The sequence below is a fragment of the Stegostoma tigrinum genome, chromosome 1, assembly GCF_030684315.1.
Source record: "Stegostoma tigrinum isolate sSteTig4 chromosome 1, sSteTig4.hap1, whole genome shotgun sequence".
NCBI classification, from domain to species: Eukaryota; Metazoa; Chordata; class Chondrichthyes; order Orectolobiformes; family Stegostomatidae; genus Stegostoma; species Stegostoma tigrinum.
Genome location: NC_081354.1, coordinates 137559652 through 137585829, shown reverse-complemented (window position 1 = coordinate 137585829; position 26178 = coordinate 137559652). Strand labels below are relative to the sequence as shown.

At 41.0% G+C, this 26178-nt stretch overlaps 1 protein-coding gene and 1 long non-coding RNA gene across 2 annotated transcripts in view; one reads left to right on the top strand and one right to left on the bottom strand.

Annotated features, from left to right (window-relative positions):
- npr2 (natriuretic peptide receptor 2) overlaps positions 1–8806 on the bottom strand; it is a 159475-nt gene extending 150669 nt beyond the window's left edge. Inside the window, exons 1-3 of the mRNA XM_048527762.2 lie at positions 7938–8806; positions 6556–6755; positions 5768–5881 (exon numbers count right to left, since the gene is read on the bottom strand). Of these exons, the coding sequence (XP_048383719.1) occupies positions 5768–5881; positions 6556–6755; positions 7938–8637 (1014 nt within the window). The 5' untranslated portion in view covers positions 8638–8806. The remainder of the gene's footprint in view (positions 1–5767; positions 5882–6555; positions 6756–7937) is intronic.
- Positions 7734–10980, top strand: LOC125451067 (uncharacterized). Its single transcript, XR_007247202.2, has 2 exons — positions 7734–8428; positions 9232–10980. It is a non-coding gene; the product is annotated as an uncharacterized LOC125451067 (long non-coding RNA).
- Positions 10981–26178: the final 15198 nt, after the last annotated feature.

The following is a 26178-nucleotide window of genomic DNA, read 5'->3' as shown; positions in this document are numbered from 1 at the left end:
TCAATCAAGTCAACTCTTACTCATCTAAACTCTGGTTGATGCAAGCCTTGCCTATCCAACCTTACATTATAACGCTACCTGTCCATTCCATCTATTCGTTGAGTAAACCATCACTAAACTACTTCCAATTAATCAAAGAAGGTTACAAAGGTGCATTGTACTCCTGATGAGATCTCACCCTGGAAGCATAATCTCCCTACTTTTGTATTCAAAACTCCTCATGATAAATGATAACATTCTATTAGCTTTCCTAATTACTTGCTCTACTTTCACCATAAACTTTTGTGATCCATGCAGTAGGACAACCAGATCTCTCTGCAACTCAGAGTTCTGAAATTTCACCATTTAACAAGATGCTTCTTTTTAAGTCTTGCTGCCAAAATGGACAATTTCACGTTTCCCCACATTATACTCCATTTGTCAAATCTTTGTTCACTCATTTAATCAATCCATGGCAGGTCGTGGAATTTTAATTCAATAAAAATCTGGAATTAAGAGATGAATGACAACGATGAAAACACTGTCGATGTTAGAAAAAACCCATCTGGTTCACTAATGAAACTAAAGGCAACTGCTTTCCTTAGCATCTGATGTATTTGTGACTCCAGACCCACAGCAATGTGGAAGGCTCTGAAATTTCCTCTCGGCAATTAGGGGTGAGAAATAATTGCTAGTCTAGCAAGTGAATGCTTAACCCTATCATCAATAAAAAGAGTCTGAACTGATCTGGTCACGTATTATATGCCATCCTATCCATCTCAGATATCAGTCTGATGAACATTTGTTGCACTCACTCCATAGTCAGAATATTCTTCTTCAGATAAAGAGACTAAAACTGCACATAACGCTCCGGTGTGATTCCACTAAGGCCTTGTATATTTGCAGCAAGTCATCCCTGCTCCTGTGCTTGAATCCTCTCTTTTTCAAGGCCACATGTCTCTTCACTGTCGACTGCACCTGCATGCTTACTTTCAAAGATTCATAGACATCCAAGCCTTGTCACCCTTTCCCAACCTATTGCCATTCAGATAATAATGTACCTGCCTGTTTTTGCTACCAAAGTGGATAACATCATACTTATCCATATAATGCATCTGCCAAACATTCACCCACTGACTCAACTTGTCCCAAATCACACTGAAGTATCTCTGCATCCTGCTCAAAGCCTACCCTCCCATTCAGCTTTCTGCTGCCTGCAAACATGGAGATATAATATGTTTTGTTCCCACAACATATATAGATTTCAAAGTCCCAACACTGATCCCTGTGGTATCCCACTAGTCACTGCCTGCCACTTGGTAAAAGGTCCATTTATTGTCTGTCTGCTAACCAGTTCTCTATTCATGTCAGTCCACAACCTCCAATTCCATGCACTTTAATTTTATGTACTAATTGCTTATGTGGGATCTTATTTAAAGCCTTCTGAAAATCCAAGTTGCATCCTTATAAGTTTCCAGCAAATTTGACAAGCATTATTTACCTTTTATAAACTCATGCTGACTCTGTCCAATCCTGTTGATGCTTTCCAAGCGCTCTCGCTTAACTCTTTTATAATGGGCTCTAACACCTTTCCTACTATCAGTGTTAGGTTAACCAAACTATCGTTTGCTGTTTTTATCTCCACATCTTCTTTTTAAATAGTGGGGTTACACTTGTTACTCTTCAATCCATAAGAACTGTTTCAGAGTCTATAGAATCTAGAAATATGACCATTTTTGCATCCATTATTTCAAGGCTTAAGTACTCTGAGATGAAGATTATTGCGAATTTATTGGCCTTTAATCCCTTCTCTTTCCCCATCAGCATTTCCCTACACATGCTGATTTCCTTTAGTTCCTCTCTCTCTCACTGGACCTTGTATTGCCCATATTTTGGCATATTATTTGTGACCTGCATTATGAAGACAGAGCTAAGATATTTAATTGATCTGTCATCTCTTTTCTTTCTATTATAATTTTCTCTGCTTCCGGCTGTATGCAACCTACAATTTCTTTCATGAATCTGTTTCTCTTCACAAGGCTATAGTAATTTTGACAATCAGTTTGTATGTTTCCTGCAAGCGTTTTCTCAAACTCTATTTACTCTCTCCTAATCAATCCCTTTGCTTTCCTGTTCTCAAATCTAAACTGTTCCAACTTGGCCAATTTTGATGCCCCTTCCTTGAATTAAATACTATCCCTCATTTCCCTTGTTAGGAATGGTCAGGCTACTTTTCACATTTTGGTTTTGTGCCAGACAAGAAAGACCAATTGCTGCAGTTCTTCCATGCTTTCTTTAAATATTTGCCATTGCCTATAAACTGATGTCCCTTTATGTAAAATTCTCCAATTTATCATTGCCATTCCACATGTTAGACAATCATAGTTTCCTTTATTTAGATTCAGGACATCAGTCTCAGAATCAACTACATCACTCTCTATCGTAATGAAGAATTCTATCATATTATTGTCACTCTTCCCCAAGAGGTCTTGCACAATTAGACTGCCAATCAGTCCTTTCTCAATGCACAATACTCAATCTAGGATTGCTTGTTCTCAGTTAGTTTCATAACATATTGATCCAGAAAACTATGCTGTAAATGCCCCAGAATTCCTCCTCTATGATGTTGTTACTAGTTTGCTTAGCCCAATCTACATGTGGATTTAATACGCCCATAACAAAAGCAGTACCATTATTGCTTGGGTCTCTAATTTCCTATTAAATGCATTCCCCAGTGTTACCACTGGAGTTTGGATGGTTCGAATATAACTCCTAATATTATTTTCTGCACTTTCGTGTTTTTAAGCTCTACCCATGCAGATTCGACTTCAACAGAGTTGATATCCCTTCTCACCTTTTCATTAATATTTACTTTAATCAGAAATGCTGCCCGAATTCCTTTTTCTCTTTGTACCTCTTAAATATGAAATTCCTCTGGATGTTCAATTTCCATTGCTGGACACCTTGTAGCCACATCTCTATACTTCCAACTATATCAAACTTACTTATATTTATTTTCATGGCTATATTGCAAAGTCATCCACTTTATTGTAAATGCTCTGCACATGAACGCACAATGCCTTAAGGCTTGTCTTTTTAACATTCTTAGTTCCATTTGCATTATTTTGTGCTGGAGCCCTGTTTGATTTTTGCTTTTGAATAACCTGCCTATCACATTTCTTGCTTTCCATCCTATTTAATTTTGACCTTGTTTCCCTCACTCCCGTCTCCCTGCAGAGGCTCCCAGCCCCTTGCCAATTTTATTTCAACCCTCCCCCACCAAATCCTTGTCAATTCTGCCTAATTTCTGTGAACATATCAATGTGTCTTCCTATAATTTATTTAATAATAACTTATCATATTTTCTTTTTGGCTGATGTTAAGCAAATTGGCCTGCAGTTTCCTGCATCCAGTCTCCCTCCCTTTTTGAATAAAGAAGTTAAATTTGCAGTCTTCTCATTCAATGGAACCATTTTCAACTGAAGGAAATTTCAGAACATGAAAATCAGTGAATCCCTATTTTAGTAGACTTTTCTTTCAAGAAACTAGTTTGAGGTCCAATGGTATCATGGCAGTTATTAGATGCAGCTCTAACAATTTGGTCTGTACCATTTCTCTGGATTTTGTGATTTTCCTGAGTTCCACTCTCCCTTACACTTTCTGATTTATTGCTCATTTAAATGTTACTTATATTGTCTAAATATATGGACTACTTCCTTGTTAAAGGTGGCCCAATGTCATCTGGCTTGATACATATGAAGTAGAATTCTGCTTCTTCATGTCTAAACGGAAAGAAGCACTGCACTAGGTATCATAAACTGCAGAGGTCAGCTGGAATGTTTTTGATAAATAAATATCACATTGCACCAACAGCACATGATTTACTTATTAAATACCATGGAGCACAAGTTAATGTCAATGATTAATAATATGCACTCACTCATTTCTACATAACAATTTTGTGGTGATCAATGTGGGATTACACTTTAATGGTGGCGTAGGATTCCATTAGGTATTGAATGGGAATGTAGAGTTATAACATATATGGTCTGATGATACAAAAAATTAAAAGAACAAAACAGAATTGATTTCCAAATGTATTTGAATGCGAAATTAGGTTATAATTGCACTTACTCATGTGCATGTGTCATTTTACATGGTACACCATATTTTAAATATGATTTTGTTATGTTTGGTATTACAAGTTAAATTTGGCAGACACAAACAGTGATGTACCTTGACATTTTGGATGAAGAGCTAGATGTCATAACACTGCGACTGTACTTTAGCTTTGTTGTACTGTATATACATTGTATATGACTGGTTGGCAATTGACTAATTTTGACAAAGAATGTGGTAATTACATTGAGAGACTCTTATCAATCAAGATAGGAAACTGAAACAGTTTCTATCAATAGAAACAAAAACTCATGTCAAGCAAGTGAACAACTGTTAATGATAAAAAAATTCTTAAAACTTCATATCCATGAGTATACAAATAGAATGAAAGGTCTAGATTGTACTAGACTCAAAGACATAAAAGATCATCATTTAAAAACCAACAAAACTGTAGAGGCAGTAAATCAGGAACAAAAACAAAAGTTGCTGGAAAAGCTCAGCAGGTCTGGCAGCATCTGTGAAGAAAAAAAATCAGAGTTAATGTTTCGGGTTACTCTGATATTTTCTTCACAGATGTTGCCAGACCTGTAAAGATTATCATATGAATGCTTCAATTTCATATTTAGATTTCTCCATTCACAAAAGCAAATATTTTGAAAAAATGTATGGAAAATGTGTACAATCTACGGACTGAAATAAAACGAAAGAATCTCTAAATCCATCCCACAGCACTTAAGTGAATCAGAATAATTTATGGCCATGGGTTACATAACAGTATATTGGTTGGTGGAATGTGTAGTGCAAATCATCGCAGAACATGAACCTATACAGACCACTAAATCAAAATTAGAGGCACAGTCAAGCCTTCTATGAAAATAAAAGCCAGAACACAAACATTTACGAATATGATCATTTCACTAGATTCAACACTGAACAAATCCTCGGACAAACACATGTGCCTTTGCAGTTGGGGCTGGCTTTCTTTTTAGTTTATGTGTAATATTGTGAACACAGAGTATTGGCCTTCCTGGTATGGAAGTTTAACAATTATGAGAAAATTTAATATGAATTATGCCAACAGTAATAGAAATATCATCCATAGATACTAACATGTATTGTCATCAAGTGTATAAACTTGCAATTATAAACTTCCAACAGGAATAATCATTTCTGCGAGCGAAGTGAACATCTTAAGTTAAACGATTGGAGGATTTTGGTTCTAACCGGTGTCCAAGATAGGTTGAGTTTAAAAACAACTATATTTCCAACTGCTGTAGCTGTGTACCAGCATTGCACACTGCTTGCACGTGAACAGTGCACCCATCTGCTACACGGGTCACGGGGTCAATGAAAAGTAAACTAACGTATCTGAAATGTGATAAACATCTGTGTTTCAATGAAAGATATCGTGTGTCCAGCATTTGCACTGCTCAGTGACCGAACATGAGGAACAGGCCAGCATCACCCCCGGGCCGACTAACTGACAGAACCTCTTGACTTCTGCAATTACTCCCTTCACCTAAAGGGAAATAAGTGTGCTATCTTTCTCTGTAATTCGTACAATCTATCCAACGATCAGTCTATTGACCCAACGAATAAATCGCGTCCGAATCCAAGTTTTGAAATGCGGAACTTAAGTTTTCAGTCCTGTACCCCAAGGAATGCTTACCAGAGTGTTGGCTAGATCGGCACTCGATACATTTTTGGCTCTTGCCCGCAAATCCTCCTGAAAGGTGAAATATTCGGGTTCCTCTGGCTCTCGGTTGGTTATGATCATTACCGACTGTGAAAACAAAAGAGAGCAGCGATAGCCCGGTTAGTGTCAGCTCATTCTGCATTGTCGAACGCTCAGTGTCAACAACAGGATCGTGCCGAGGCGGTCTGTGGAGACTCAACACTCCCCAGAACTGAATTCCTAAATCCACCCAGAAACTACAGCCGTCAATTGAAATCTAAAAAGCTGCGAATTTCATCGACTTTTTGCGTATTTGTGAGGTGCCGCGGGGCATTCCATTACAAGAGGTGAAGTTTCTTTTGAATTGCAACCCGGTTTTGTTCTGAGTGGCCGAGGTCGTATTAAACAAAAATGCTTTTAGAGTGCCCCGAGAGAAGCTACAGCAAAGCGAAGGTGGACATGTTATTCCACACACATTGCTATTTAATTTTGGCTATTTGTTGCTGCTTGGGAGCAATCGGTTTTAGTTACCCGGAGCTATGCATTAGAGGCAGAGAAAAGGTATTAGAGTACCGTTTCCTCCAAGATGCAACTAAATAATGGAATAAAGTCGATGGGCTGAATGGCTCACTCCTGATAGAAATATCTAGCCAGCCTGTAGGCAACCGCAGCTTTTTGCAAACGACAAAATAGCTCTTCCTCTCGGCGCAAGAAAATGCCGAAGAAGATAACGACAGGGCAGATTACCGCCGAGATGACAAAGGTGAAGGAAATGGATGTACTTTGAAAGCTTCCTTGAGGATCGATTCGCTGCTGTGGTTCATCTTCCAGGGTTTGTGGGACTCTGTGGGCGACCTCAGTTTCAGGCTCTCGGCGAATACATCCAAGTAGAAAAAAACATAGTCTCCCCCGGTCATCCCTTCTCTCTGCGCGTAGAACATGATCTGACGGAAATCTTCGAAAGGGAAACACAGATACGCAACTGTAAAGGTGGGGAAGAAAAGACATTTTGTCAGTCCAGGAGGTATCAGTACAGAATGCTGAGTTAACCAGTGGTCATAAGTTAGCACACACCACCGACAACATCGAGAGAAACAAGATTTTATTTCCCAACTGTGACAATCTCTATCAGATTGGTTTTCTTTTAAAGAAGTTAATCGTTTCTATTTATCTGATGTCCAGAGGTTAATGTCGCGGCTGCTAGCACACAAGGGAAAGTCACATTCTGAACACTTTAACTTATGAAGCCCCACACTGCTTTTCCAAACTTTCTCTCACACAGGGTCCTGCTATGGATTTTAATGCTAGTATTGCTATGGAGGGCTGTTGACAAACAAACAATGGCAGTTGTGTATGTGTGTGTGTATGTTGGGGGGCGGGGGGTGGTGGGTGTGTGCTGTCTGCAGTGGCGCTCACAAACTCGCCCATGATGGTGTGCCATCTCTGTGCCCAATACCATGTGCACACCTGCTGCCACATTGGAGGCAAGGTTTACAGAGGGCAGTTTCCAGATTAACACTGTTGTGTTGTGTTGCAGCTTCTGTTTCTGCCCACCCCGAGACGGCTCATTGCTTTAAATCGGGTACCGTACGGGTAGTCTCTGCATCGTGCATTGTACGTTGGCTGTGGCATTTACCAATGGCGAGGGCGACATTCTCTTCCCAGTAAAACCGCTGCAACTAATGCGTCCCGACCAAAACAAGAAAAAAGGGCGGGAGGGGGGGAGACATTTATTCTCCCCCACCCACCCCACTCCATCACCATCAATTCCGTTTTCTCTCTTCTGCCAGGGGAGGGGATGATTTAATTACATTCAGCGGACCCAACCAGGGTAGGGGAACGAGTCGTGGGATGCACGACTGAAATCAAATAAAGCAATAGGGTTTTGTTTTTGTCTAAAATGTCAGTAACATGGCTATGGGGGTGTGGGTGGGGTGGAGGGGAGAGGGGGTGAGGGAGCATGGTGGGAGCAGAAAACGCAAACTCAACGCTTAAGGTGCAAAATGTGACCGAACCTTGCAGACCTGACCCGCTCTCTGCAGAGTGGAGCCTGGGGAAAGAGACCAGATCCGGCTACGCGTGGTCTTAGCCAAAGGACAATATCTAAGCAGTTTACTGTTCCCAAATCCCACATCAGAGGTAGGGGGTCTGCAAACCCACTTACTCCGTGCATTCTCTTTAATGAATTGGATAATGTCAATGATCGCCGCCTGGTCCAGTTCATCCTTATCCACAGCTTTGCCTTCCACGCTGAGGTTTGTAAACTCGGACTTCAGGGTAGTGTAGATCCCTTCCGACAGGAAGAAGAAGGGCCGATCGTCTGTCTTCATGTCCTGGAAGACCAGCACGGCCCTCGAGGTCCAGTTGAAGGTCTCATGCAACTGGGCGGTGAATTCCCCGAGCTTGGTGAAGACCGGCCCGGTGCGGATCACCGTGCTGTAGTCTCCGGTCTTGGAGAAGCCGAAGGCTGATGCCCCGGCGGTGACCAGGGGCAGCCCCCAGTGGCTGGCGAACCTAGCCACCGGGGCGGTGGCGTAGATACAACCGGGACCCACGAAGACGTCGGGGTCGTTCTCCAGCTTCAGGTCCACGGCGAGCAAAGGGGCGAGCGAATCGGCGCAGCGGCCGTCCAGTTCGCTGCTCTTGAACTTGTAGGTGAGTGTGCAGCCCGGCAGCAGTCGCCCGTCCCGGTTAATCCTCTCGATGGCCAGCTGGATGGCCGGGCCGACCCGGGGCCAAGCCCAGGCGTACTGGGTGTTGTTGTGGGGCAGCACGATGGCCATGTTGATACTCTCAGGGGGACTCTGCGATCGGGCCGGCCCGCTGGCGAGGTAGGCAAAAAGGAAGAGACATCCCACCCGCATGGTTCAGGGACACGAGCGGTTTGTTGTCATTCAACCTGTCGAATTCTCTCTCCCAAATCCTTCTGGCTTGTTGTTTAATCTTTTGGTACTCGACGCTGGCACCAAGAGTAAGGGCTCTAACATGTAATTGACCGGGGTGGGGGGTGGGGGATGTCGTGGGGGTGGGGGTGGGTGAGTGAAATTGACCAGGAGTGGGGAAATTGACGAGAGGCAGTCAAGCATGTGCTCCTGTCCTCTTCCCCCCCCCCCCCACCTCTTGTTTTCCTCACTTAGCCAGTCAGTCTGCAGCGCCTCTCCGTTCCTCCCCGTTCAGACCGTACTCACACGAGGTTTTCTCCTGCTCGCCGCTGTCCCGTCTGGGTGACATTTGACCAGACCTGCTCCATTCATCTTTTTTTTTCCCCCTTCCATTCCCCACCTCCCCACCCCACCCTCTCGCTCATCCCTCGAACCACATCGATCGCTCAAAGACAGAGAGAGAGAGAGACAGAGCCAGTGAAGAGAGGGGAGAGAGAGAGCCCTCCCAGCTTCAGTTTATTACCATAGCGGGCCTCCACTCGGCTGCGATCAGCACCTTTTTTTTCTCTCTCCCAGCACGTCAGCGAGAGGCTACACAAACTCCACAACCAGGACTAAAGCGCCATCTGCCAGAGCAAAACGACACCTCCACCCAGCTCCGACTTTCCTCTCAGCTGAACTCCTGTTTTAATACAGTGCCAGGTTAAAAAAAACACACACGAGATGGAAACAGCGACTGGATATGGAAATCGCGCACAACTTGTTTAAAATCAAGACCACCTCCGTCAACGGATTTCTCCCGGGAACTTCCAAGGAAATTCCAATCGGCAGGTACCGAGGGGACACTCATTCTGTGGATTATTTTGATTCTCACGGAGTCTAACTTCGCTTTCTCTGACGGCCGGTGCTCGGGCTGACAGCTTTCCTGTGTGACTGTTAGCGAGTACACACATCGGTTCCCCATCGGTAAGAGCGATGCAAATGACAATTACGAACCAAGCCGTTGGTAATTCCGAGGCGCTGCCGCCATTCATTGAGGGATACCTGGCGATTTACAAACACTAGGATTGCTACAGAACACATGGGCAGCCTCCCCCAGACCCGCTACTTTATTTCGCCTCCAGCTTGTTCCCCCAAAGCGTTTAAAAATCAAAAAGTAAGGAAGGTAGGCGGTTTGTGGTGGCATTTTAAAAGGTTGCCGACTGTCAGTTTGCAGTCGGCGCCGGGACAGAACTGTGCGGACAATCTGCAGATGGTTGGTGCCTTTTTAATAGCACGGACTTGTCTGGTTTCCAGTGTGTGCTAACCCGATCGATACATCGATTTTAATTGGATTTGGTCGTGGACAGGAGTGTGATAGCTAGGATGCCAGCCGCCGCATCTAAATAACACACTTGAAATGTTTGTTAACTATGCAGTGAATGCAGGATCGATGTAATGCCGGGAAACCTGGACAGCAAGAGCCGGAGAAAACTATTAACAGGGAAACTGTTCGCCCCAAGTGCCCGGACACAGCAGCTTGACTCTTGGCTGCAGCAGCTGTGAACAGTTCGTGCCTTGGCCGGAATCTGAGCTTCTGTCGCGTGTTTTTTTTTACCGCCACCACCTCAAACTGTGCGTTTACTTTTCTCCCAAATGTATGGCAACATTTAAAACTTAAAATGCGACAAATATTCCATTCGACCGATACTAATGTTTGTGTGCGTTGCCAAATGTCTGCAAGTATGAGACAATTCCAGTTACTTTCCAGAAACTGTTTTCATTTCTCTTTGCAAAGGAAGGAAAGCGCCTCCGGGAGTGAGACCGAGGAGAGAACTGAGGCTACACCAGAAAAGGAATAAATTTTTATTTGCATATAACGGTCAGATAAAAGTGTGCACGCACCGTCGGATGACTGAAGCCACTTTTAAGGCAGTGGTTCAATGTGTTAGGGACGGACTCGGCTCTTCACAGTACATTGCAGCGCGTGGAACTGATATCGGTAAAGGACGAACAGTGCGGGGAATACCGAGAGCATTTCAACGATAACTAATTGTTCGTGAGCTGAATTGCCTACCACTATCATCATAAGACAAGCATCGATATTAACGATGTTGAATCTTAATTTGTTAAATTCAAATTTCTAATTCGATTTTCTGTTGTTAACTCATGCTTTAAAGGATATTCTATTTCGCTTTTTAACAAAAGAGATTTGGCAATGCAGGGAGCTAAAATGGAATTTTTGCCTTCAGTTGTTAATCTGCTAGCATGTGGGGGCAGGAAAGAAATCACCTTTGAACGACACATTAAAGAGGGGTGTCTCCTCGACGCCCCTGTGCCCCGTTATCAGCTTTTCGCCACAGTTATTCACAACGTGGGTGAAAGAATAAAGAACTGGATATTCGAGGTTGCAGATTACGCTAAAGTCATGAAAGTAAATTTTCCGAAGTTACAATGAGAAATAAACCGATTGAGTGGACGGAATGATGGTTGATTGAGTTCGTTGCAGGGAACTGTATAGGATTACATTAGAATATCAGCGCAGAAACGGGCCATTCAGCTCAGTCAGCCGATACTGACATTCATGATACACTGGAATTTCCTCCCATCACTTAACTATCAGCACAGCCCCTTGTCTGCCTTTGCCTCACATATTTATCTAGCTTGTCTTTAAAAGTATCTGTAGTATTTGCTCTAACCACATCAGCTTCACATTCTTACCACTCTGGGCAAAACAATTTCTTCTGAAATAAAAATAGAAATTGCTGAAAACAAAACTCCACAGGTCTGGCAGAATCTATGGATATAAATCACAAGTTAATATTTCAGGTCTAGTTACCCTTCATCAGAACAGTTTCTTCTGAACTCCATATTTAGGAAGTTATCTTGTATTAATAGCCTTTAGTTTTGCTGTCCTCATAAGTGGGAACATTATAGGTTACAGTGCTCTATTAAAACCTCTTCCAACTTTAACGACCTCCAATAGTCACCCTTAAATCTGCCTTCAAGGGAAAAAGGAAAATCAGTCCATTCCCGATAAGTATAACCTTGACATTCTGGTGTCATCCTCGTAAATCGATTCGCCCCTTGTCAGTGTCTCAATTTGTTTTACAACAAGGCAACCAGATTAATGTGGAAGTGTAAGTTTAAATTTGATAAAGTTAAATAAATGCCAATTTTGCCTTAATGATGAACTTCTGGAGCCGGTGGAAGAGCAGGGGATTTCGATATTTTACAAAACAATTAAAAGCCAGTGCACAGCTACAAGAAATAAACAAAATGCTCATAGGAAGTTAGTCTTTGTTTGAAGAGGAATGCAATACAAACAGGAGGAAGTTATGCTCCAGTTTTATCTCCATTTGGAATTTCCGCATTCTGTTGTGGGTCCCAGACCTCAAGAATGATACTTTGATGGGATGCGAGGGTGAACGGTAGAGTTACCAGAATGTGAGGGGGTCTTAGAATAGTCAGCTCGCGGTCAGAGTGCATTGCCTAAGCTTCAGAGGTAGAAGGGTGATCTCAGTGCGGTGTTTAAAATGTTAGACATCGATTGTGTAGGTGGGGAGAAACGAATTCCTCTGGTAAGGAATGGCAAATCGAGGAGGCTCAATCTTAAAAATGGGAACCCGTCCAATGGAGGGGGGGGGGGGGTGAAATCAGGGAACAGTGAGCTCAGGTTACATTTGTTAACAGGGGAAGTAGAGAAAGTTTGGAATTCTCCCCGCCTCCCACCCCACCAAAGAAAAACACGCTTTGGACGCTGAATCGACTGAATTTAAGACCTCAGATGGACAGACTTTTTGGCAGGAAATAAATGAGGTACATGTCAGTAATAATTTAAATGATGGTGGATCAGGCTTCAGGGCTGTGTCACATATTTTCCTTTCTGTGTGTAACATGAATTAGAATAAATTTGCAGTTCAGATTGTTTTATCCTGTTCCATCTGCTTGGAGCCACCTGTATTTAATATTTACATGTTGTTGTTCGGTAGATGTCTACACACGTACATTTTGTTGTCATTCAGTGTATATGTGCGCCCACGTATTTGGCAGGGAGGGTAAATCCGTAAAAGGATGGAGACACCAAATACATTGGTTTTCTCCGAACTCAATTGTTTATAAAACACAAAAATATGTTTGCAAGTTTCGCTTCTTCAAACGCCTCCCACCCAGTTTAAAGTTGTCCTGTTGCTGATGCCGCGTCGTTTTACGTTGCGATAGCCAGACAGTTGGCTGTGAATTCCCTGTAAATGTATTGAACTGGATGAATTTTCAGCACAGATGTATAAACGATCGCATTTACGCAGATTTCGTGGTTGTTCACAGAAATCTGATTGTATTGTTCATACTACTGTTCATGTTTAGACTCTTTTTCATGCCTACGTATTGCTGCCAGTTTTTACTGCTATTTATTGAAAATTTCGTTTTCATCTACAGTGGTATTTACATGCATGGGGCATTCTACATTCTGAGACTAGTTCTCTTTTTAAATAATGACCCCGGGGGTTGTACTCATAGGGAAGCATAGGCAAGGCACATAATGTAAAAAGAACACGAAGATGGTACAAAGTCACTGCAAGAGATTATCCCAGTCATAATCAGCAACAATCTGAACAGATACGTTTTGGTTCTGAGTGGAACTGCAGTTACAGGTTGTCATAACCAGGAGTTGGTCTCTTAAACTGTTGAAAATCGAGGTGCTATTTTTAAAAATATATTTTATGTGGTATCGTTGTGTGCCACCCAGCCTTGCCCGCTGCCCATTCTTCCGTTTCCAGGCTGAGTCTGCCACCTAGATAATAAAATGTGAGGCTGGATGAACACAGCAGGCCAAGCAGCATCTCAGGAGCACAAAAGCTGACGTTTCGGGCCTAGACCCTTCATCAGAGAGGGGGATGGGGGGAGGGAACTGGAATAAATAGGGAGAGAGGGGGAGGCGGACCGAAGATGGAGATGCTCTCCATCTTCGGTCCGCCTCCCCCTCTCTCCCTATTTATTCCAGTTCCCTCCCCCCATCCCCCTCTCTGATGAAGGGTCTAGGCCCGAAACGTCAGCTTTTGTGCTCCTGAGATGCTGCTTGGCCTGCTGTGTTCATCCAGCCTCACATTTTATTATCTTGGAATCTCCAGCATCTGCAGTTCCCATTATCTCTGAGTCTGCCACCTGATGGCCACTAGCAAATTTGTTTTCTTGAGGTTAGCTCCGTTCGGTTAATGCTGGCAAGAAGTGCGGTGCTTTTGATCTTTTTTCCCAATCCTGGCAATAGCGTGTGTTATACGTTTTTAGCAGGTTTTTTTTTTCTCAAACACTGAAGTATATATCGAATTTAACACGTCTTTCAGCGCTCCTAAGCCACTTTTTACTGATCATTACTGCCACCTTATGGTTAATGAGAATTTTTCTTTAGTTAGAACGGTGTTTCAAATTAAAAATCAGATTCACTCGGATTAATAGATAGGGCTGTTTCGGGACGATGTTAGCGTCCCTACCTCTGAGTTTGGAGGCCAGGATTCCAATCCTACATTTTCCAGAGGTGTATAATAACATCTCTGAATAGAGTAACGAGGAAATTCTCTCTGATCGGTTCATGTCTCCATTTGCTAAAATAATGGATGACTGTTGAACTATTGCGTGTTGATTGACACAGCATACTGCATACAGATTTAAAAATATATAAATGGCTGGTCATGGCTTTTGGATCAAAACGGTTACAACTTCCAAATTTAGGTTGAATTAACGACTTGAACCAGTTAGTAATGATTTTATCGAATATAACCGCAACACGATATTTTCAAAGATGATGAAGAGAATTGACAGTAAACTAATGAAAACTCTCTCTTTCAACATTAATATGTAAATAATGTGTTGATTAAACAAAGAACTGTGGACGCTGGGAATCTGACACCAAAAAATACGGAAATTTCTGGACACACTGGGCGGGTCTGACAGCATCTGTGGAGGGAGACGTCCAGTTACTGTTTCGAGGCAAGTCTATGGTTTTCCTTTCTCCCATTTTTAACAGGCGTTAATTCTTTTGTTGGAAGTCGGACGCTATTTGTTGGAAACGCAGCGATGTTTTGCTTGGTAAGAAATGAACAAAAGAGTGACAACATTTTTAAAAATCCGGGAGACCGGAAATAGCTTGGAATATGCGCAACTACGTTCAACTTGGGAATGCTTTTGACGTCGTCAGAAAATTGTCCAGAACTTCGCCAATGTAGATACTGAGCTTTATTGATCCTCTGAAGTGAAAGACAGTTGCAGTTTTACAGGCACAGAAGCTCGCACTGATAAACAAAAGAGAGATAAATGAACTGTTCATTTGTGGTTTTTTTTGGCTTTGGTTGAGTCATAAATGTTTGTCAGGATACATGGAGAATTCCTCTCTCCTGTAAATTGTTCCCTGGGATCTTTTACGTCTGTGTGAATCGGCAAATTCCCTCCAAACCGCATATCAAATCACCTACATGAGCAGACCAATAGTGGCAATGTGTTGACTTTTACCTGACTGGGAATCCAGAGGTTGGTAGGATTATTGTCTCAAATCCCACTTGGAATTTTAAATTCAATGAATGAATGTGGTATTCAAATCTATCAGATTGTTGATGCAAAACACAATCTGGTTTATTAGTTTGGTAGCAAAACTGACAGATGGATTATAGTCGGAGTGGCCGCAGATTTGAAAATTCGAGGGAGGTACAAAGAGCCTTGGATGTCCTTGTACACTAGCCACTGTAAGTAAGCACAGGTACAGCAGGTGGTGAAGAAGGCAAATAATATGCTGGTCTTAGTGAGAGGATTTGAGTACACGAGCAGGAATGTCTTCCTGCAATTATTCAAGGCTTTGGTGAGGTCACACCTGAAGTACTATGTGCAGTTTTGGTCTCTGTATTTGAGGAAGGATTTTCTTGCTGTTAGAGGGAGTGCAGCAAAGGTTGATCAGACTGCTTCCTGGGATGGCAGGACTGATGTATGAAGAGAGGCTGAATCAGTTAGGATTACGTTCACTGGAGTTCAAAAGAATGGGAGGAACTATCGTAGAAACCTCTAAAATTGTAACAAGATCAGATACAGTACATGCAGGAAGGATGTTCCCAATGGTTTCACAAGATTTCAGAGCCAGGGGTCACAGCCTAAGGATATAGTGTAAACCATTTAGGGCTGAGCTGATGAAAAACGTCTTCACCTAGAGAATGGTGAGCCTAGGGAATTCCCTATCACAGAAAGTAGTCAAGGCAAGAGCTTCGGAAGATTTCAAAGTGGTTGAATCTCGCACTTGGGGCTAAAGGGATTAAAGGATCTGAAGGAAAGCAGGAACAGACAACTAATGAATTGGATGATCAATCATGATAATAATGAATGGCAGAGCAGATTTGAAGGGCTGAATGGCTACTCCTGTTCCTATTTTTGATGTTTCTATGTCTAATGCCCTTCATGGAAGAATTTCTATCCTCTTTACCTGTCTGATTTACATGTGATCACAGACCCACAGCAATATATTTGCATTGCTCTTAGCTAGACTTGCGAAATTCTAGCAAATGGCTACAGAAAAGCCAAGAAGCAATAAAAGTGGATACAGTCCCCACCTTGGAGTTTGGCACTGGATTGATAATGGTACAATATGACCAGTCAACTCTGCAAAGTTCTCCTTACTAACATTTGAGGGCTTATCCCAAAATTGGGTGAACAGCCGTGTGCCCCACACGGCTGTTCAACTAGTGGTATGACATATAATTGTGCTCAGTGACTCATACTTGCCAGCCAATGCCCCATGGATCCCTATTCTAGAGATGGCACAACATTGACAGGCCAGTCAGGAAGTAGTTGCCCTGGCAGTCCTCAACATTGATGTTGGACCCCATGAAATGTTATGATATCAGGTCAAACGTGGGTAACAAACCCTGTGGCTGATTACAACTTAAAACCATCTCCTTCCTCAGCTGATGAATCACCATCCCTCTGTGTTGAATACCAGCAGGAAGAAATCAATGAGACTAACAGGGCTCAAAATTTACTCTGAGTAAAGGTCTTCAACTTTCATCACTAAGAGTTGCTTCCTTGTAACACTACTGACCAAGGCCTGAAAAACATAGGTACTCAACTGAGCTTGCAGAAGTGAATTTGGGAAAAATCTGCTTCACTTCACCCGTGTTTATGTGACTGATGCATCTACCCATGACTGTAATAGAATGAGTAACTACTGTACCATCCTTGAAGACAGAATGCCTTGTTTTCACATACAAAACACAGTTCATCATGCTTACACTAGCACTGTGCAAGGTAAGAGAGCACAATCTATTATCTCATGGCCCAGAATATCCCTCACTCTACCATTACGTTAAGAGGTGAGTTTAATGAAGAGTGCAGGAAGGCATGCCAGAAACAGCATCAGTCATACCTAAAAATTAAGTGTAAACCTAGTGACGCTATAACACAAGTCTACATGCACAACAGCACAAGAGATAGAGCAGAAGCATACTCTGTTTAGTGTGATCACAAATAATCTTGGGCTTCAAAACCTCATTGACACCAACTCCCCATCTTCCTTGATTTCATGGGAGACTAAAAATCTGTGTATCCCAGCCTTAAATACAGTAATCAATGGAAGATCTTTTGTCTTTGGTGGAGAGAATTACATAAATTTGTGAATCTTTGAGTGAAGGAAAATCTTCTTGGTCCAAATTTTTGCCCCTTATCCTGAAACTATTCTCAATTGTTGTAAGTTTCCCAGCCAGCAAAAATAACCTATCCAGCTTTATTCTGTGAATGTTTCAATGAAGTCATCTTTCATTCTTCTAAATCATTGAAAGTACAGAGTCAATTTTCTCAGCCATTCACCATAAGGTAACCTTCCACTCTCAGTGACCAGTTAAGTGAACTATCACCATACCTGCACAGTAAATAACAGAAGCAGCAGGAAAATTGCTGGCAGAGCAAAATGCTCCTGCAGTCACAGAATTGTTACACAGCGGAAGAAGGATATTTGTCTCGTTATGTCTGTGTAGGTTTTCTGAATATTATGGTTTAATGGGAAATCTCCAGCATTTTTTCCTGCAGCCCTGCACATTAAAATTGGTGGAATTGTGAATGGTGAGGAACGGTAGTAAATGATTCAGCAGGATATTGATTGACTGGAAAGGTGGGTGGAAAAATGTCAGCTGGAGTTTAATATGGACAAGTATGAGATAATACACTTTCAGAGGTCAAATGCAAGAGGTAAATATATAGTAAATGGCCAGACCGTGAGGAGCATTGATGTACAGAGGGATATTGGGGTCCAAGCCCATAGCTCCTTGAAAGTGGCAACACAAGTGGATACAGTGGTAAAGAAGCCAGACAGCATCCTTGCCTTTATTGGTCTGAGTTTTCAATGTAAAATTTGGCAAATCATGTTGCAATTTTATAAGACTTCAGTCAGGCTACATTTAGAGTATTGTGCGCAGTTCTGGTTGCCGCACTATTAGAAAGGATGAGAAGGCTTTAGAAAGGATGCAAAAGAGGTTTACCAGAATGTTGCCTAGATTGGAGTGTACTAGTTGGAGGTTGGACAAACTTGGATTATTTTTGCTAGAGCATCAGAGGCTGAGGGGTGATTTGATAGAAGTATATTAAATTATCAGGATAGGGTGGATAGTCGGGATCTCTTTCCCAGGATGGAAATGTCAAATACTAAGGGACATAGGTGTAAAGTGAGGGGGATAAAGTTTAAAGGAGATGTATGTGGAAACCTTTTATTCAGAGTGTAATTGGTACCTGGAATGTGCTGGTAGTGGAAGTGATGGAAACAGATTCAATAGCAAAGTTTAAGAGCACTTTTAGACACATGCATGAAGAGGCAGTGAATAGAGGGATACAGATCATATACAGACAGATGGGATTAGTTTAGAATAGCATCATAGTTGGCACAGACATTGTGGGCTGGAGGGCCCGAACCTTTGCAGTACTGTTCTATGTTCCATATAATCAGCCTGTCCTTGTAAGAAAATCCCTCCGTACCTAGAATGAATCGAGAACTTCCTGTGAATTGCCTCCAATGCCAGTCTATCTTTCTGCAGATAAAGGGATCAAAGTTATTCACAAAAGCTATGCATGGTCTAACACGTTCCTTGTATAGTTTTAGCAAGACATCCTACTTTTATACTCCATTCCCTTTGAAAGAAAAGCCAACATTTCACTTGACTTCCTGATTTCTTGTTGAACTTGGATGTAAGCTCATTGTGATTTATGCATGGTGGCTCTTAAATCCCTCTGTGCTGCAGCTTTGTGTAGTCTTTAAGCATTTGAATAATATTCACCCCTTATTCGTCCTGCTAAATCACATAACCTCACATTTCCGCAAACTATATTCCATTTGCTAAATTTTTGTTCACTCACTTAATTTGCCTATATCCCTCTGCAGACTATTTTTGTCATGCTCACCACTTGCCTTCCCACCTCTTGTGGAGTCTACAAATTTGGCAATTATACATTTGTTTCTTTCATCTAACTCATTACAATATGTTGTAAATAATTGTGTCCTCAGCACTGATCCCTGTGGCTCTCTGTTATGACAGCATGGGCTCTTAACCTATTAAGTAGCCTCACATATGGTACTCTATAGAAATCCAAACATATTAATCCACTGATTCCACATTATTTACTTTGCTTGTCATCTCTTCAAAGAATTCTGATCGACTTGTCAGGAGTGATTTGCCTTTCATGAAGCCTTCCCAACTCTAATTGCTTGTATTATATATTTTTAAATGCGCTGATATTACATTCTTTATAACAGACTCTAGAATTTTCCCAAGAACAAACATTAAGCTAACTGGCCTTTAGTAATGTATTTTCCTTCTCCTACCTTCTTTGAATAAGGGTGGAACATTAATAGTTTTACAAATGTCCTGTTTTTTTTTCCAGAAACCAATAAGATTTTTTGGAAGATTACTACTGTGCATGCTTTCTCCTTGTAGCTAACTCCTTTGCTATCCGAGGATACATCCTATTAGGTCCAAGGGATTTGTTGGCATCATTTTCCAAGTAATTTATCTTTAGCAATAGTTATTGTATTTATTTCCTCCCACTCCTTGAATATTTAGTAATTTTGGAACACTATTAGTGACTTCTACAGTGTTGACTGAAGCAATATATTTGTTCAACTTCTCTGTCATTCCAAGATGGTGGCAGAGTAACAGCACTGCATTGGGGCTCCTGGCCTGGGACTCATCTGCTTCTACCTGCTTTATATGCTTCCTTATTTTATTATTTTTACTTTTGTGCTTTTCTTTTGTTCTTTTCTCTTTCTCTTTTTCTTTATATTTCTTCTTAAAAGCCTTTCTTGGTATCTTCAGCAGGGCAAGAGCCTGGCCTCTCGAGCTTGTGGAGCAGCATGGCAACAGTGTTGATTCCTCTCGGCAATCAGAGGTGGTAGCAGTTGTAAAACAGACAGCTCCGTCCAGTGATCAGTGATGGCATTGGCAGCAGCAAAGGAGATCGGTGCAGCATGCTGACCAAAACTCCAGGCCACGAGTCGGCCAAGGGATAAGACTTTAAAATTTAGACACTTTCCTTTTGTTTTGGATTAGGACTTTAAGATTTGAACACTTTTTCTTGGGCTATGTTTCTTTAATGCCCTCTTTTTTTGAAATTCTGATTTTATATTTTAAAACAGCTCCTTGGAAAGGTGACTTTGTACACTTTTCATTATACTCCTGTATTCCTCTATTTCAGTATGCATGACAATAAAATCTGACTCTAATTTCCTAGTTCCTCAATATTATTTCCTCAGCCTTGATCTCTAAGAGGCCTATGATCAATTTGGTCTCCCTCTTTCTCTTTATATATGTTAAAGAAGCCCTCACTGTCCTTCTTAATATTACTTGCATATTTAACTTAAGAGTTTAATTTCTTCCTTTTTGGGAATTTTTGTTGTTTATTAAAACTTCCCTAATCTCCTGTATTACCACTTATCTTTGCCACACTGTGTGTATTTCCTTTCAGCTTGCTGGTATCTTTAACCTCTGGTTTACCATGATTGTCTTATTCCCTTTGCGTCTTTCTCACTGTATTTTTCTAAAGGTTTCAGACAGAGGGTTTGTCTATTTGATTCTTCAATTTCATGGGCAATTCTCATGAAGTCTGCTGCATCTACGATTCTGCAACTCTTAAATCACAACTCTAGTCTGTCCTGTCCCAACAGTTGAATATCTGGGCCTTTGTTTGATCGGGAATTAAACTGACAGTTTTTTAAAAAAACTTTTTAAAGTTCTAACAGCACTGAAATTTTGACAGGATCATTCAAAGTCAAAATAAAGGTTAGGCACAATTTATTGGGATAATTGAGAAAATTTTATACTGTCTAAAATAGAGAACAAACAAGGTAAAGTGATGCCTGGAATAAATAGGAATGAGCAACGTGTTTTAAAGATAATATTTGAAAATTGCATTGGGGAGTAAAGTTTCTCTGGAGCTCATGAATGAGACATGAAGCTAAGTATCACATGTATCAAATTGTATGAAAAAGTGATTGAAAGTAGAAGACTATCCACTAGATAAACTGCAGCAACCTACCAAGGCTCCCTTGACAGCAGCCCCAAAATCACAACCTCTACCACCTAGAAAAACATGGACAAAACTTGCCGGGAAACATTGTACCTATAAGACTCCCTTTAAGCCACACAATGTCCTGGTCTACATTGCCAATTCTTCACTGCTGTGTAGTAGTATTCCTGGAACTCTCTCCTTACCAATACTTTAATTGTGCCTACATCAAATTGATCTCAGCAGTTCAAAAAAGTGGTTCATTTCCATTTTTCATGGGTAATTAGGCTAACACAAAATGCGGGCCTAACCAGTGATGCCGCCATCCCAGGAAAGAAGATACATTTAAAAGAAAAGTTAAGCAGACACACTAACAAATGTGAATTGAAATGACTCACCTTGGCTGTAGATCAATGAAATGTGCCGATCTGGTGTTTGATTGTTTGTTTTGTGAAAGGACTTTTCTAGAATCTAAGGATTCTTGGAAGATTACTACCAGTACATGCAGTACCTCGGTAAGAACTTAAGCGGCTCAGTTGGGCACCCAGTAATTAGCGTATCTGCCAGCATCCTGCCACCATCAAAATGCCATGAAATAACGAACATAACAGGCACCGCAGCGTAATAGCTCCCCATGATATTTTGCAACCTTTCCCCACCCATGCACTGAGGGCAGGTAAAATGCAGCCCAGTGAATTTTTAAAATCCTATGCTGTCTTTGAGCTTTTGGAATGATGTCCTTAGCATGATGACTGTTCACACAATTTGAAGTTGGATCTCATCAGTATTGGATCATTGCACCAGCTGCTCGTTCTGAACTTTTGCTCATAAGCAATTCACTTTTGGGAGTTATTGGGAAATCTGGCACGTCCTCCCCCGGCACGAGATGCAAATAATGAGCTAAGGAGTGGAAACAATCTCTGGGGCAGCAGGGTGGTAAATGGGCCAGAAATAGGTCTGAGCATTTTTGTATGAGCCGTCAGATATTTGATCAACACTTCCATTGCTGCAACCCCAAGTCTGTTAAACTTTGCTGGGGACCTCTCGGAAACGAAGTTGAGATATTTGTCAAAATAATGAATTCCAAGTTAAATAGCACCTCACTTTAAGAGGTGCATGTTCCCTTTAGATCATCATTACAGCCACCCACTGGAAATCCCTCACTTCAAGATTGTAACATCCATGTAGGTGCATCTCACCAAATGTAGGTTTAATCATTTCAGAGTAAAGGGCAAGAACTGGAGATAGTGAAGCTGATGGAGCATAATAGCTATCTGGAGAGAAAGCTTGATCCTAGCTCTGACCTAAATTGGCTGCTCAAGGATAGTCACTCTACAGTTTCTTAGCACTGACGACACACCACAGTTGAATTACCAGGTAGTATGACGTTTACGTGCTTTCTGCATTTGGAAGGATGTGCACGCGGTAATTCCATGACACGAGATCAGCACCCATTTTCGAGTCCTTTCCAATTTTGTGGCAAAATGTTGGAAATACTCAACATAACACATAGTGTCTGTGGCGAGAGGAACAGTTAATGCATCGAATTGTTTCAGCTCCGTGGTGGCAAACTTTTTGTGGTGCATTGGAATTTAAAGGGGAGCTTCATAAGAATGGCTCTTCAACACATTCTACCACAGACAAGTGTTCCTGAGGGTGGCCAGAAATGTGACTTGGCTGGTTCCTCAATAGAGACCACAGTCAATTTAAATAATAAAGGGCCGGGATGATTTTCAAGCTGGTCAACACTTCTCTGGCAGAGTGCTCCTCAACATTGGCTGTGTATGGAAGTCAACTGATGGAGGAGAATCATTGGAGCAGGAGGCTTCATCCCTCAAAGTGGAGCGAGTGGGCAACAAACATGGACCCAATTCAGAAGCCGCTCCCTTGTTTCAGGAGGCTTACCATCTTTTCCCCTTTAAATGATTACTTTTACAATGCCCATGGTGCCCTGTACTTTGATGCACCCTCTAGTCTCTGATATGACTCAGAAATGGCCACCGCTTGTGGGGTTTCTGAGGCCCTGCAAATGAGCTGGATACGCTCAGCAATTTGTCATCACTTTCCACCTCCAGGAAAAGAGATCCATCAACCTGGCTCCCTGAAAATAAAGTCCCAAAGTCAAAGCTCTGTAACTTTCAAGAAAATCCTGCCTGACATTTCAATAAGAATCCAGATGCTGCCTGACTTGCTGGGTATTTCCTGGATTTTCCTTTGCAGATCGATTTGGTGTTTGCATATAGTTTGCATACAGTATAGATTAGAAGCACAAGATTTCTGTTCCCTAGGATAATTGTGACTCAGTTTGCATTGCATCGAAACCAATTGACTGAACTGAATGTAATCCTTCCCAGGAATGAAAAACGACCGCTGCAAGTTTGACAGTACATTCTACATAAAATTCAACAAACAGAGTGACCAGATGAAGGATTTCCTTAACACCAGCATGTCTGATTTTATTTTTAAAATTTGCACAGAAGGAATAAAATGTGTTTTGAGATGTATATTCAACATGCACAATTACCCCTAAGTTGCCATGTGTTGCAGCATTTTGCAGCAAAATTTAAATATTATTCAGATGTTCATTCTGAGTTAAGCATGAAATGGAATTACACTCGTACCTAATTACCCTGCAATATGAGATTATTTTTGTATACAAACTCCCTGCAAGATATAAACATTCCAAAATAAGCATACAGTAAGAAATGAACATCAAAGAATAGGAAGTCTTGTCTGAACTCAGGATGTCCTAAAAGCTGTCTATTTTACTTCCATTAAGGTATTTTGAAGTATAGGTGTTTCTAAAATGTAGGAAACAGCTAATTTGTGCACAAGCAGTGATGAGATAATGATTGTTTAAATTATTTTAATGGTATTGGTTGAGGGTTAGATTTTTGCTAGGACTCTGGGAAAAAAAAACACTGCTCTTGTTTTTCAAATAGCACCATGGAGTATTTTACATTTAACTGAGGGGGCAGACAAACCTTGATTTTATGTCTCATCTGAAGAGTTGAACATCCAACAGTGTCAGTGTAATTTGAAGCCAGAATCATCTGAATGAGGGGTGAGAATATTACTGTCGAGTCAAGGCTGAAAACGGACAGCTACACTCACCTACCAGATAGACACTAACACACTTGTCTAAAAAGAAAATTAAAAGCACACTACTTTGTGCAAATATTCAACAACATATAGCAATCCATCAGCTGAATCACAAAATTCACAACATTTCTTAAAATAAAGTTCCATAGGAACACTTCAAAAATTGACCCTGCAGAACTTCAGTATATTATTTTCATTTGTGCATGGCATGGGGATGTTTCTGACAAGATCAGCATTTATTTTATTGTCCAGCCCCATTCAAAATTAATGAACAATGAAATGATGAATAATGGGAAATGTTCTAAAACATTTGATTTCTGCTCCTGTAATCAATGGTATTTAAAATATTTGTAAGTAATAAAGCACAGGTTATCTGAATTGGAATCATGAAAATTATTGGCGCAAATCTATGATCAGATTATCAGAAAGGAAATTGGAAGTGTATGTAAGAATTGAGATGAATTATTTTGATAAACTAATGTATGGCAGATGGATTTTAACATAATGCATATAAAAACTGTTTGTGTTAGATACATGTGAAGAGTGAAATTGTCTTCACTAGCAGAAGTTGAAAGGGAAAAGTGTTCACGAATGATCATTGATCATACTGTCAGAGTATCTGGTCAGTGTGTTGCTGATATTCACAGGCAGGTCATGTACTGGTGGGAATCTGGAAAATATTGGACATAGTGCACAGAGCAGCAGTGACCAAACCACATTCTGGAAAATGATTTTCAATCTTTGAATACAATTGCTTGTAATATTGATATGTTAAAAATGTCTGAATGAAAACTGTTCAGGTTATTTCCAGTCCATCAGTTATGAAAGATGGTTAGCTGGAGCTCATGGTATTAATTTTCAAATGATAAAATTTATTTGTGAAATGAAAAAAAAGTTATTTTTTCATAGTCGTCAGAGTACCTGTGCTCACTTCCTGCCTGTCCTCAAACGATTTGTAAGGATAGAGGTATTATTTTCTTTACCTCCCATGTGTGTATTCAAATGAAATAATTCAACAACAAACATTTGAGAACATAAAATAAAGAACATTACTTATTGTTATACACTTGGTCTGAATTAGTCACACACTTGTTTCGTTCTCTCAAGCATACACACACATACAAATGTATTCAAAGACTGCTGGAAATAAAAATAGCAAACTTTTACAGATAATAATTAATTCTGTGTCTAATTTTCGGTCTCATGTTGCAAGCCTGTGGTTTCTTGAATAGATTTTGTGATTTAAGGGTGAGGATACCATGTTGCAAAGTGAAGAGTTCACAGTAGTTAATGGGGTTTCTTATGGTCAAACGTCCAGAAGGTCATTTTGCAAATGAACACTGAAATTAGAACAGGTTAAGCACGAGACTCCTTGATGACTAGTTTCAGACTTTAGTTTCCAGACTGGCTGATAACTAATAGTTCCCATGGATCTCCTGGATCCAAGGACAATAAGGTTACATTCCTGAAAACCAAATTCAAATACATGTCCACTGAGTTAATACTTTGAGGTCAGTTAATCTAATTTGGAAGTTATGATGTTGTATGCAGAGAAGCTGATAGTGGCCATTCCTTTTCACTCTTCCCTTTGTCTAGTGGTGAACATGGGTGCAGACAGCATGGAAGCTCCATAGTCATAGTTGTTGACCCATGAAACCACAAGAAACAGGGGCAGGACTAGGCTGTTTGACTCCTCGAGCCTGCCCCGCCACTCATTAGCTTGTAGCTGATCAATATCCCTCATATTGCTTTCTTCCCTTTTCCCCGCAATTTCCCTACAGATCAATAATCTATCTATTTCAGCATCAAATATATATAAGGACTCTACCCCGATAACTCTCTGTGGTAAGAAATTTTAATGCCTCATAACCTTTTGAAAGAAGAAATTTCCACTCAGTTTAAATTGATGTTCCTGTAATCTGA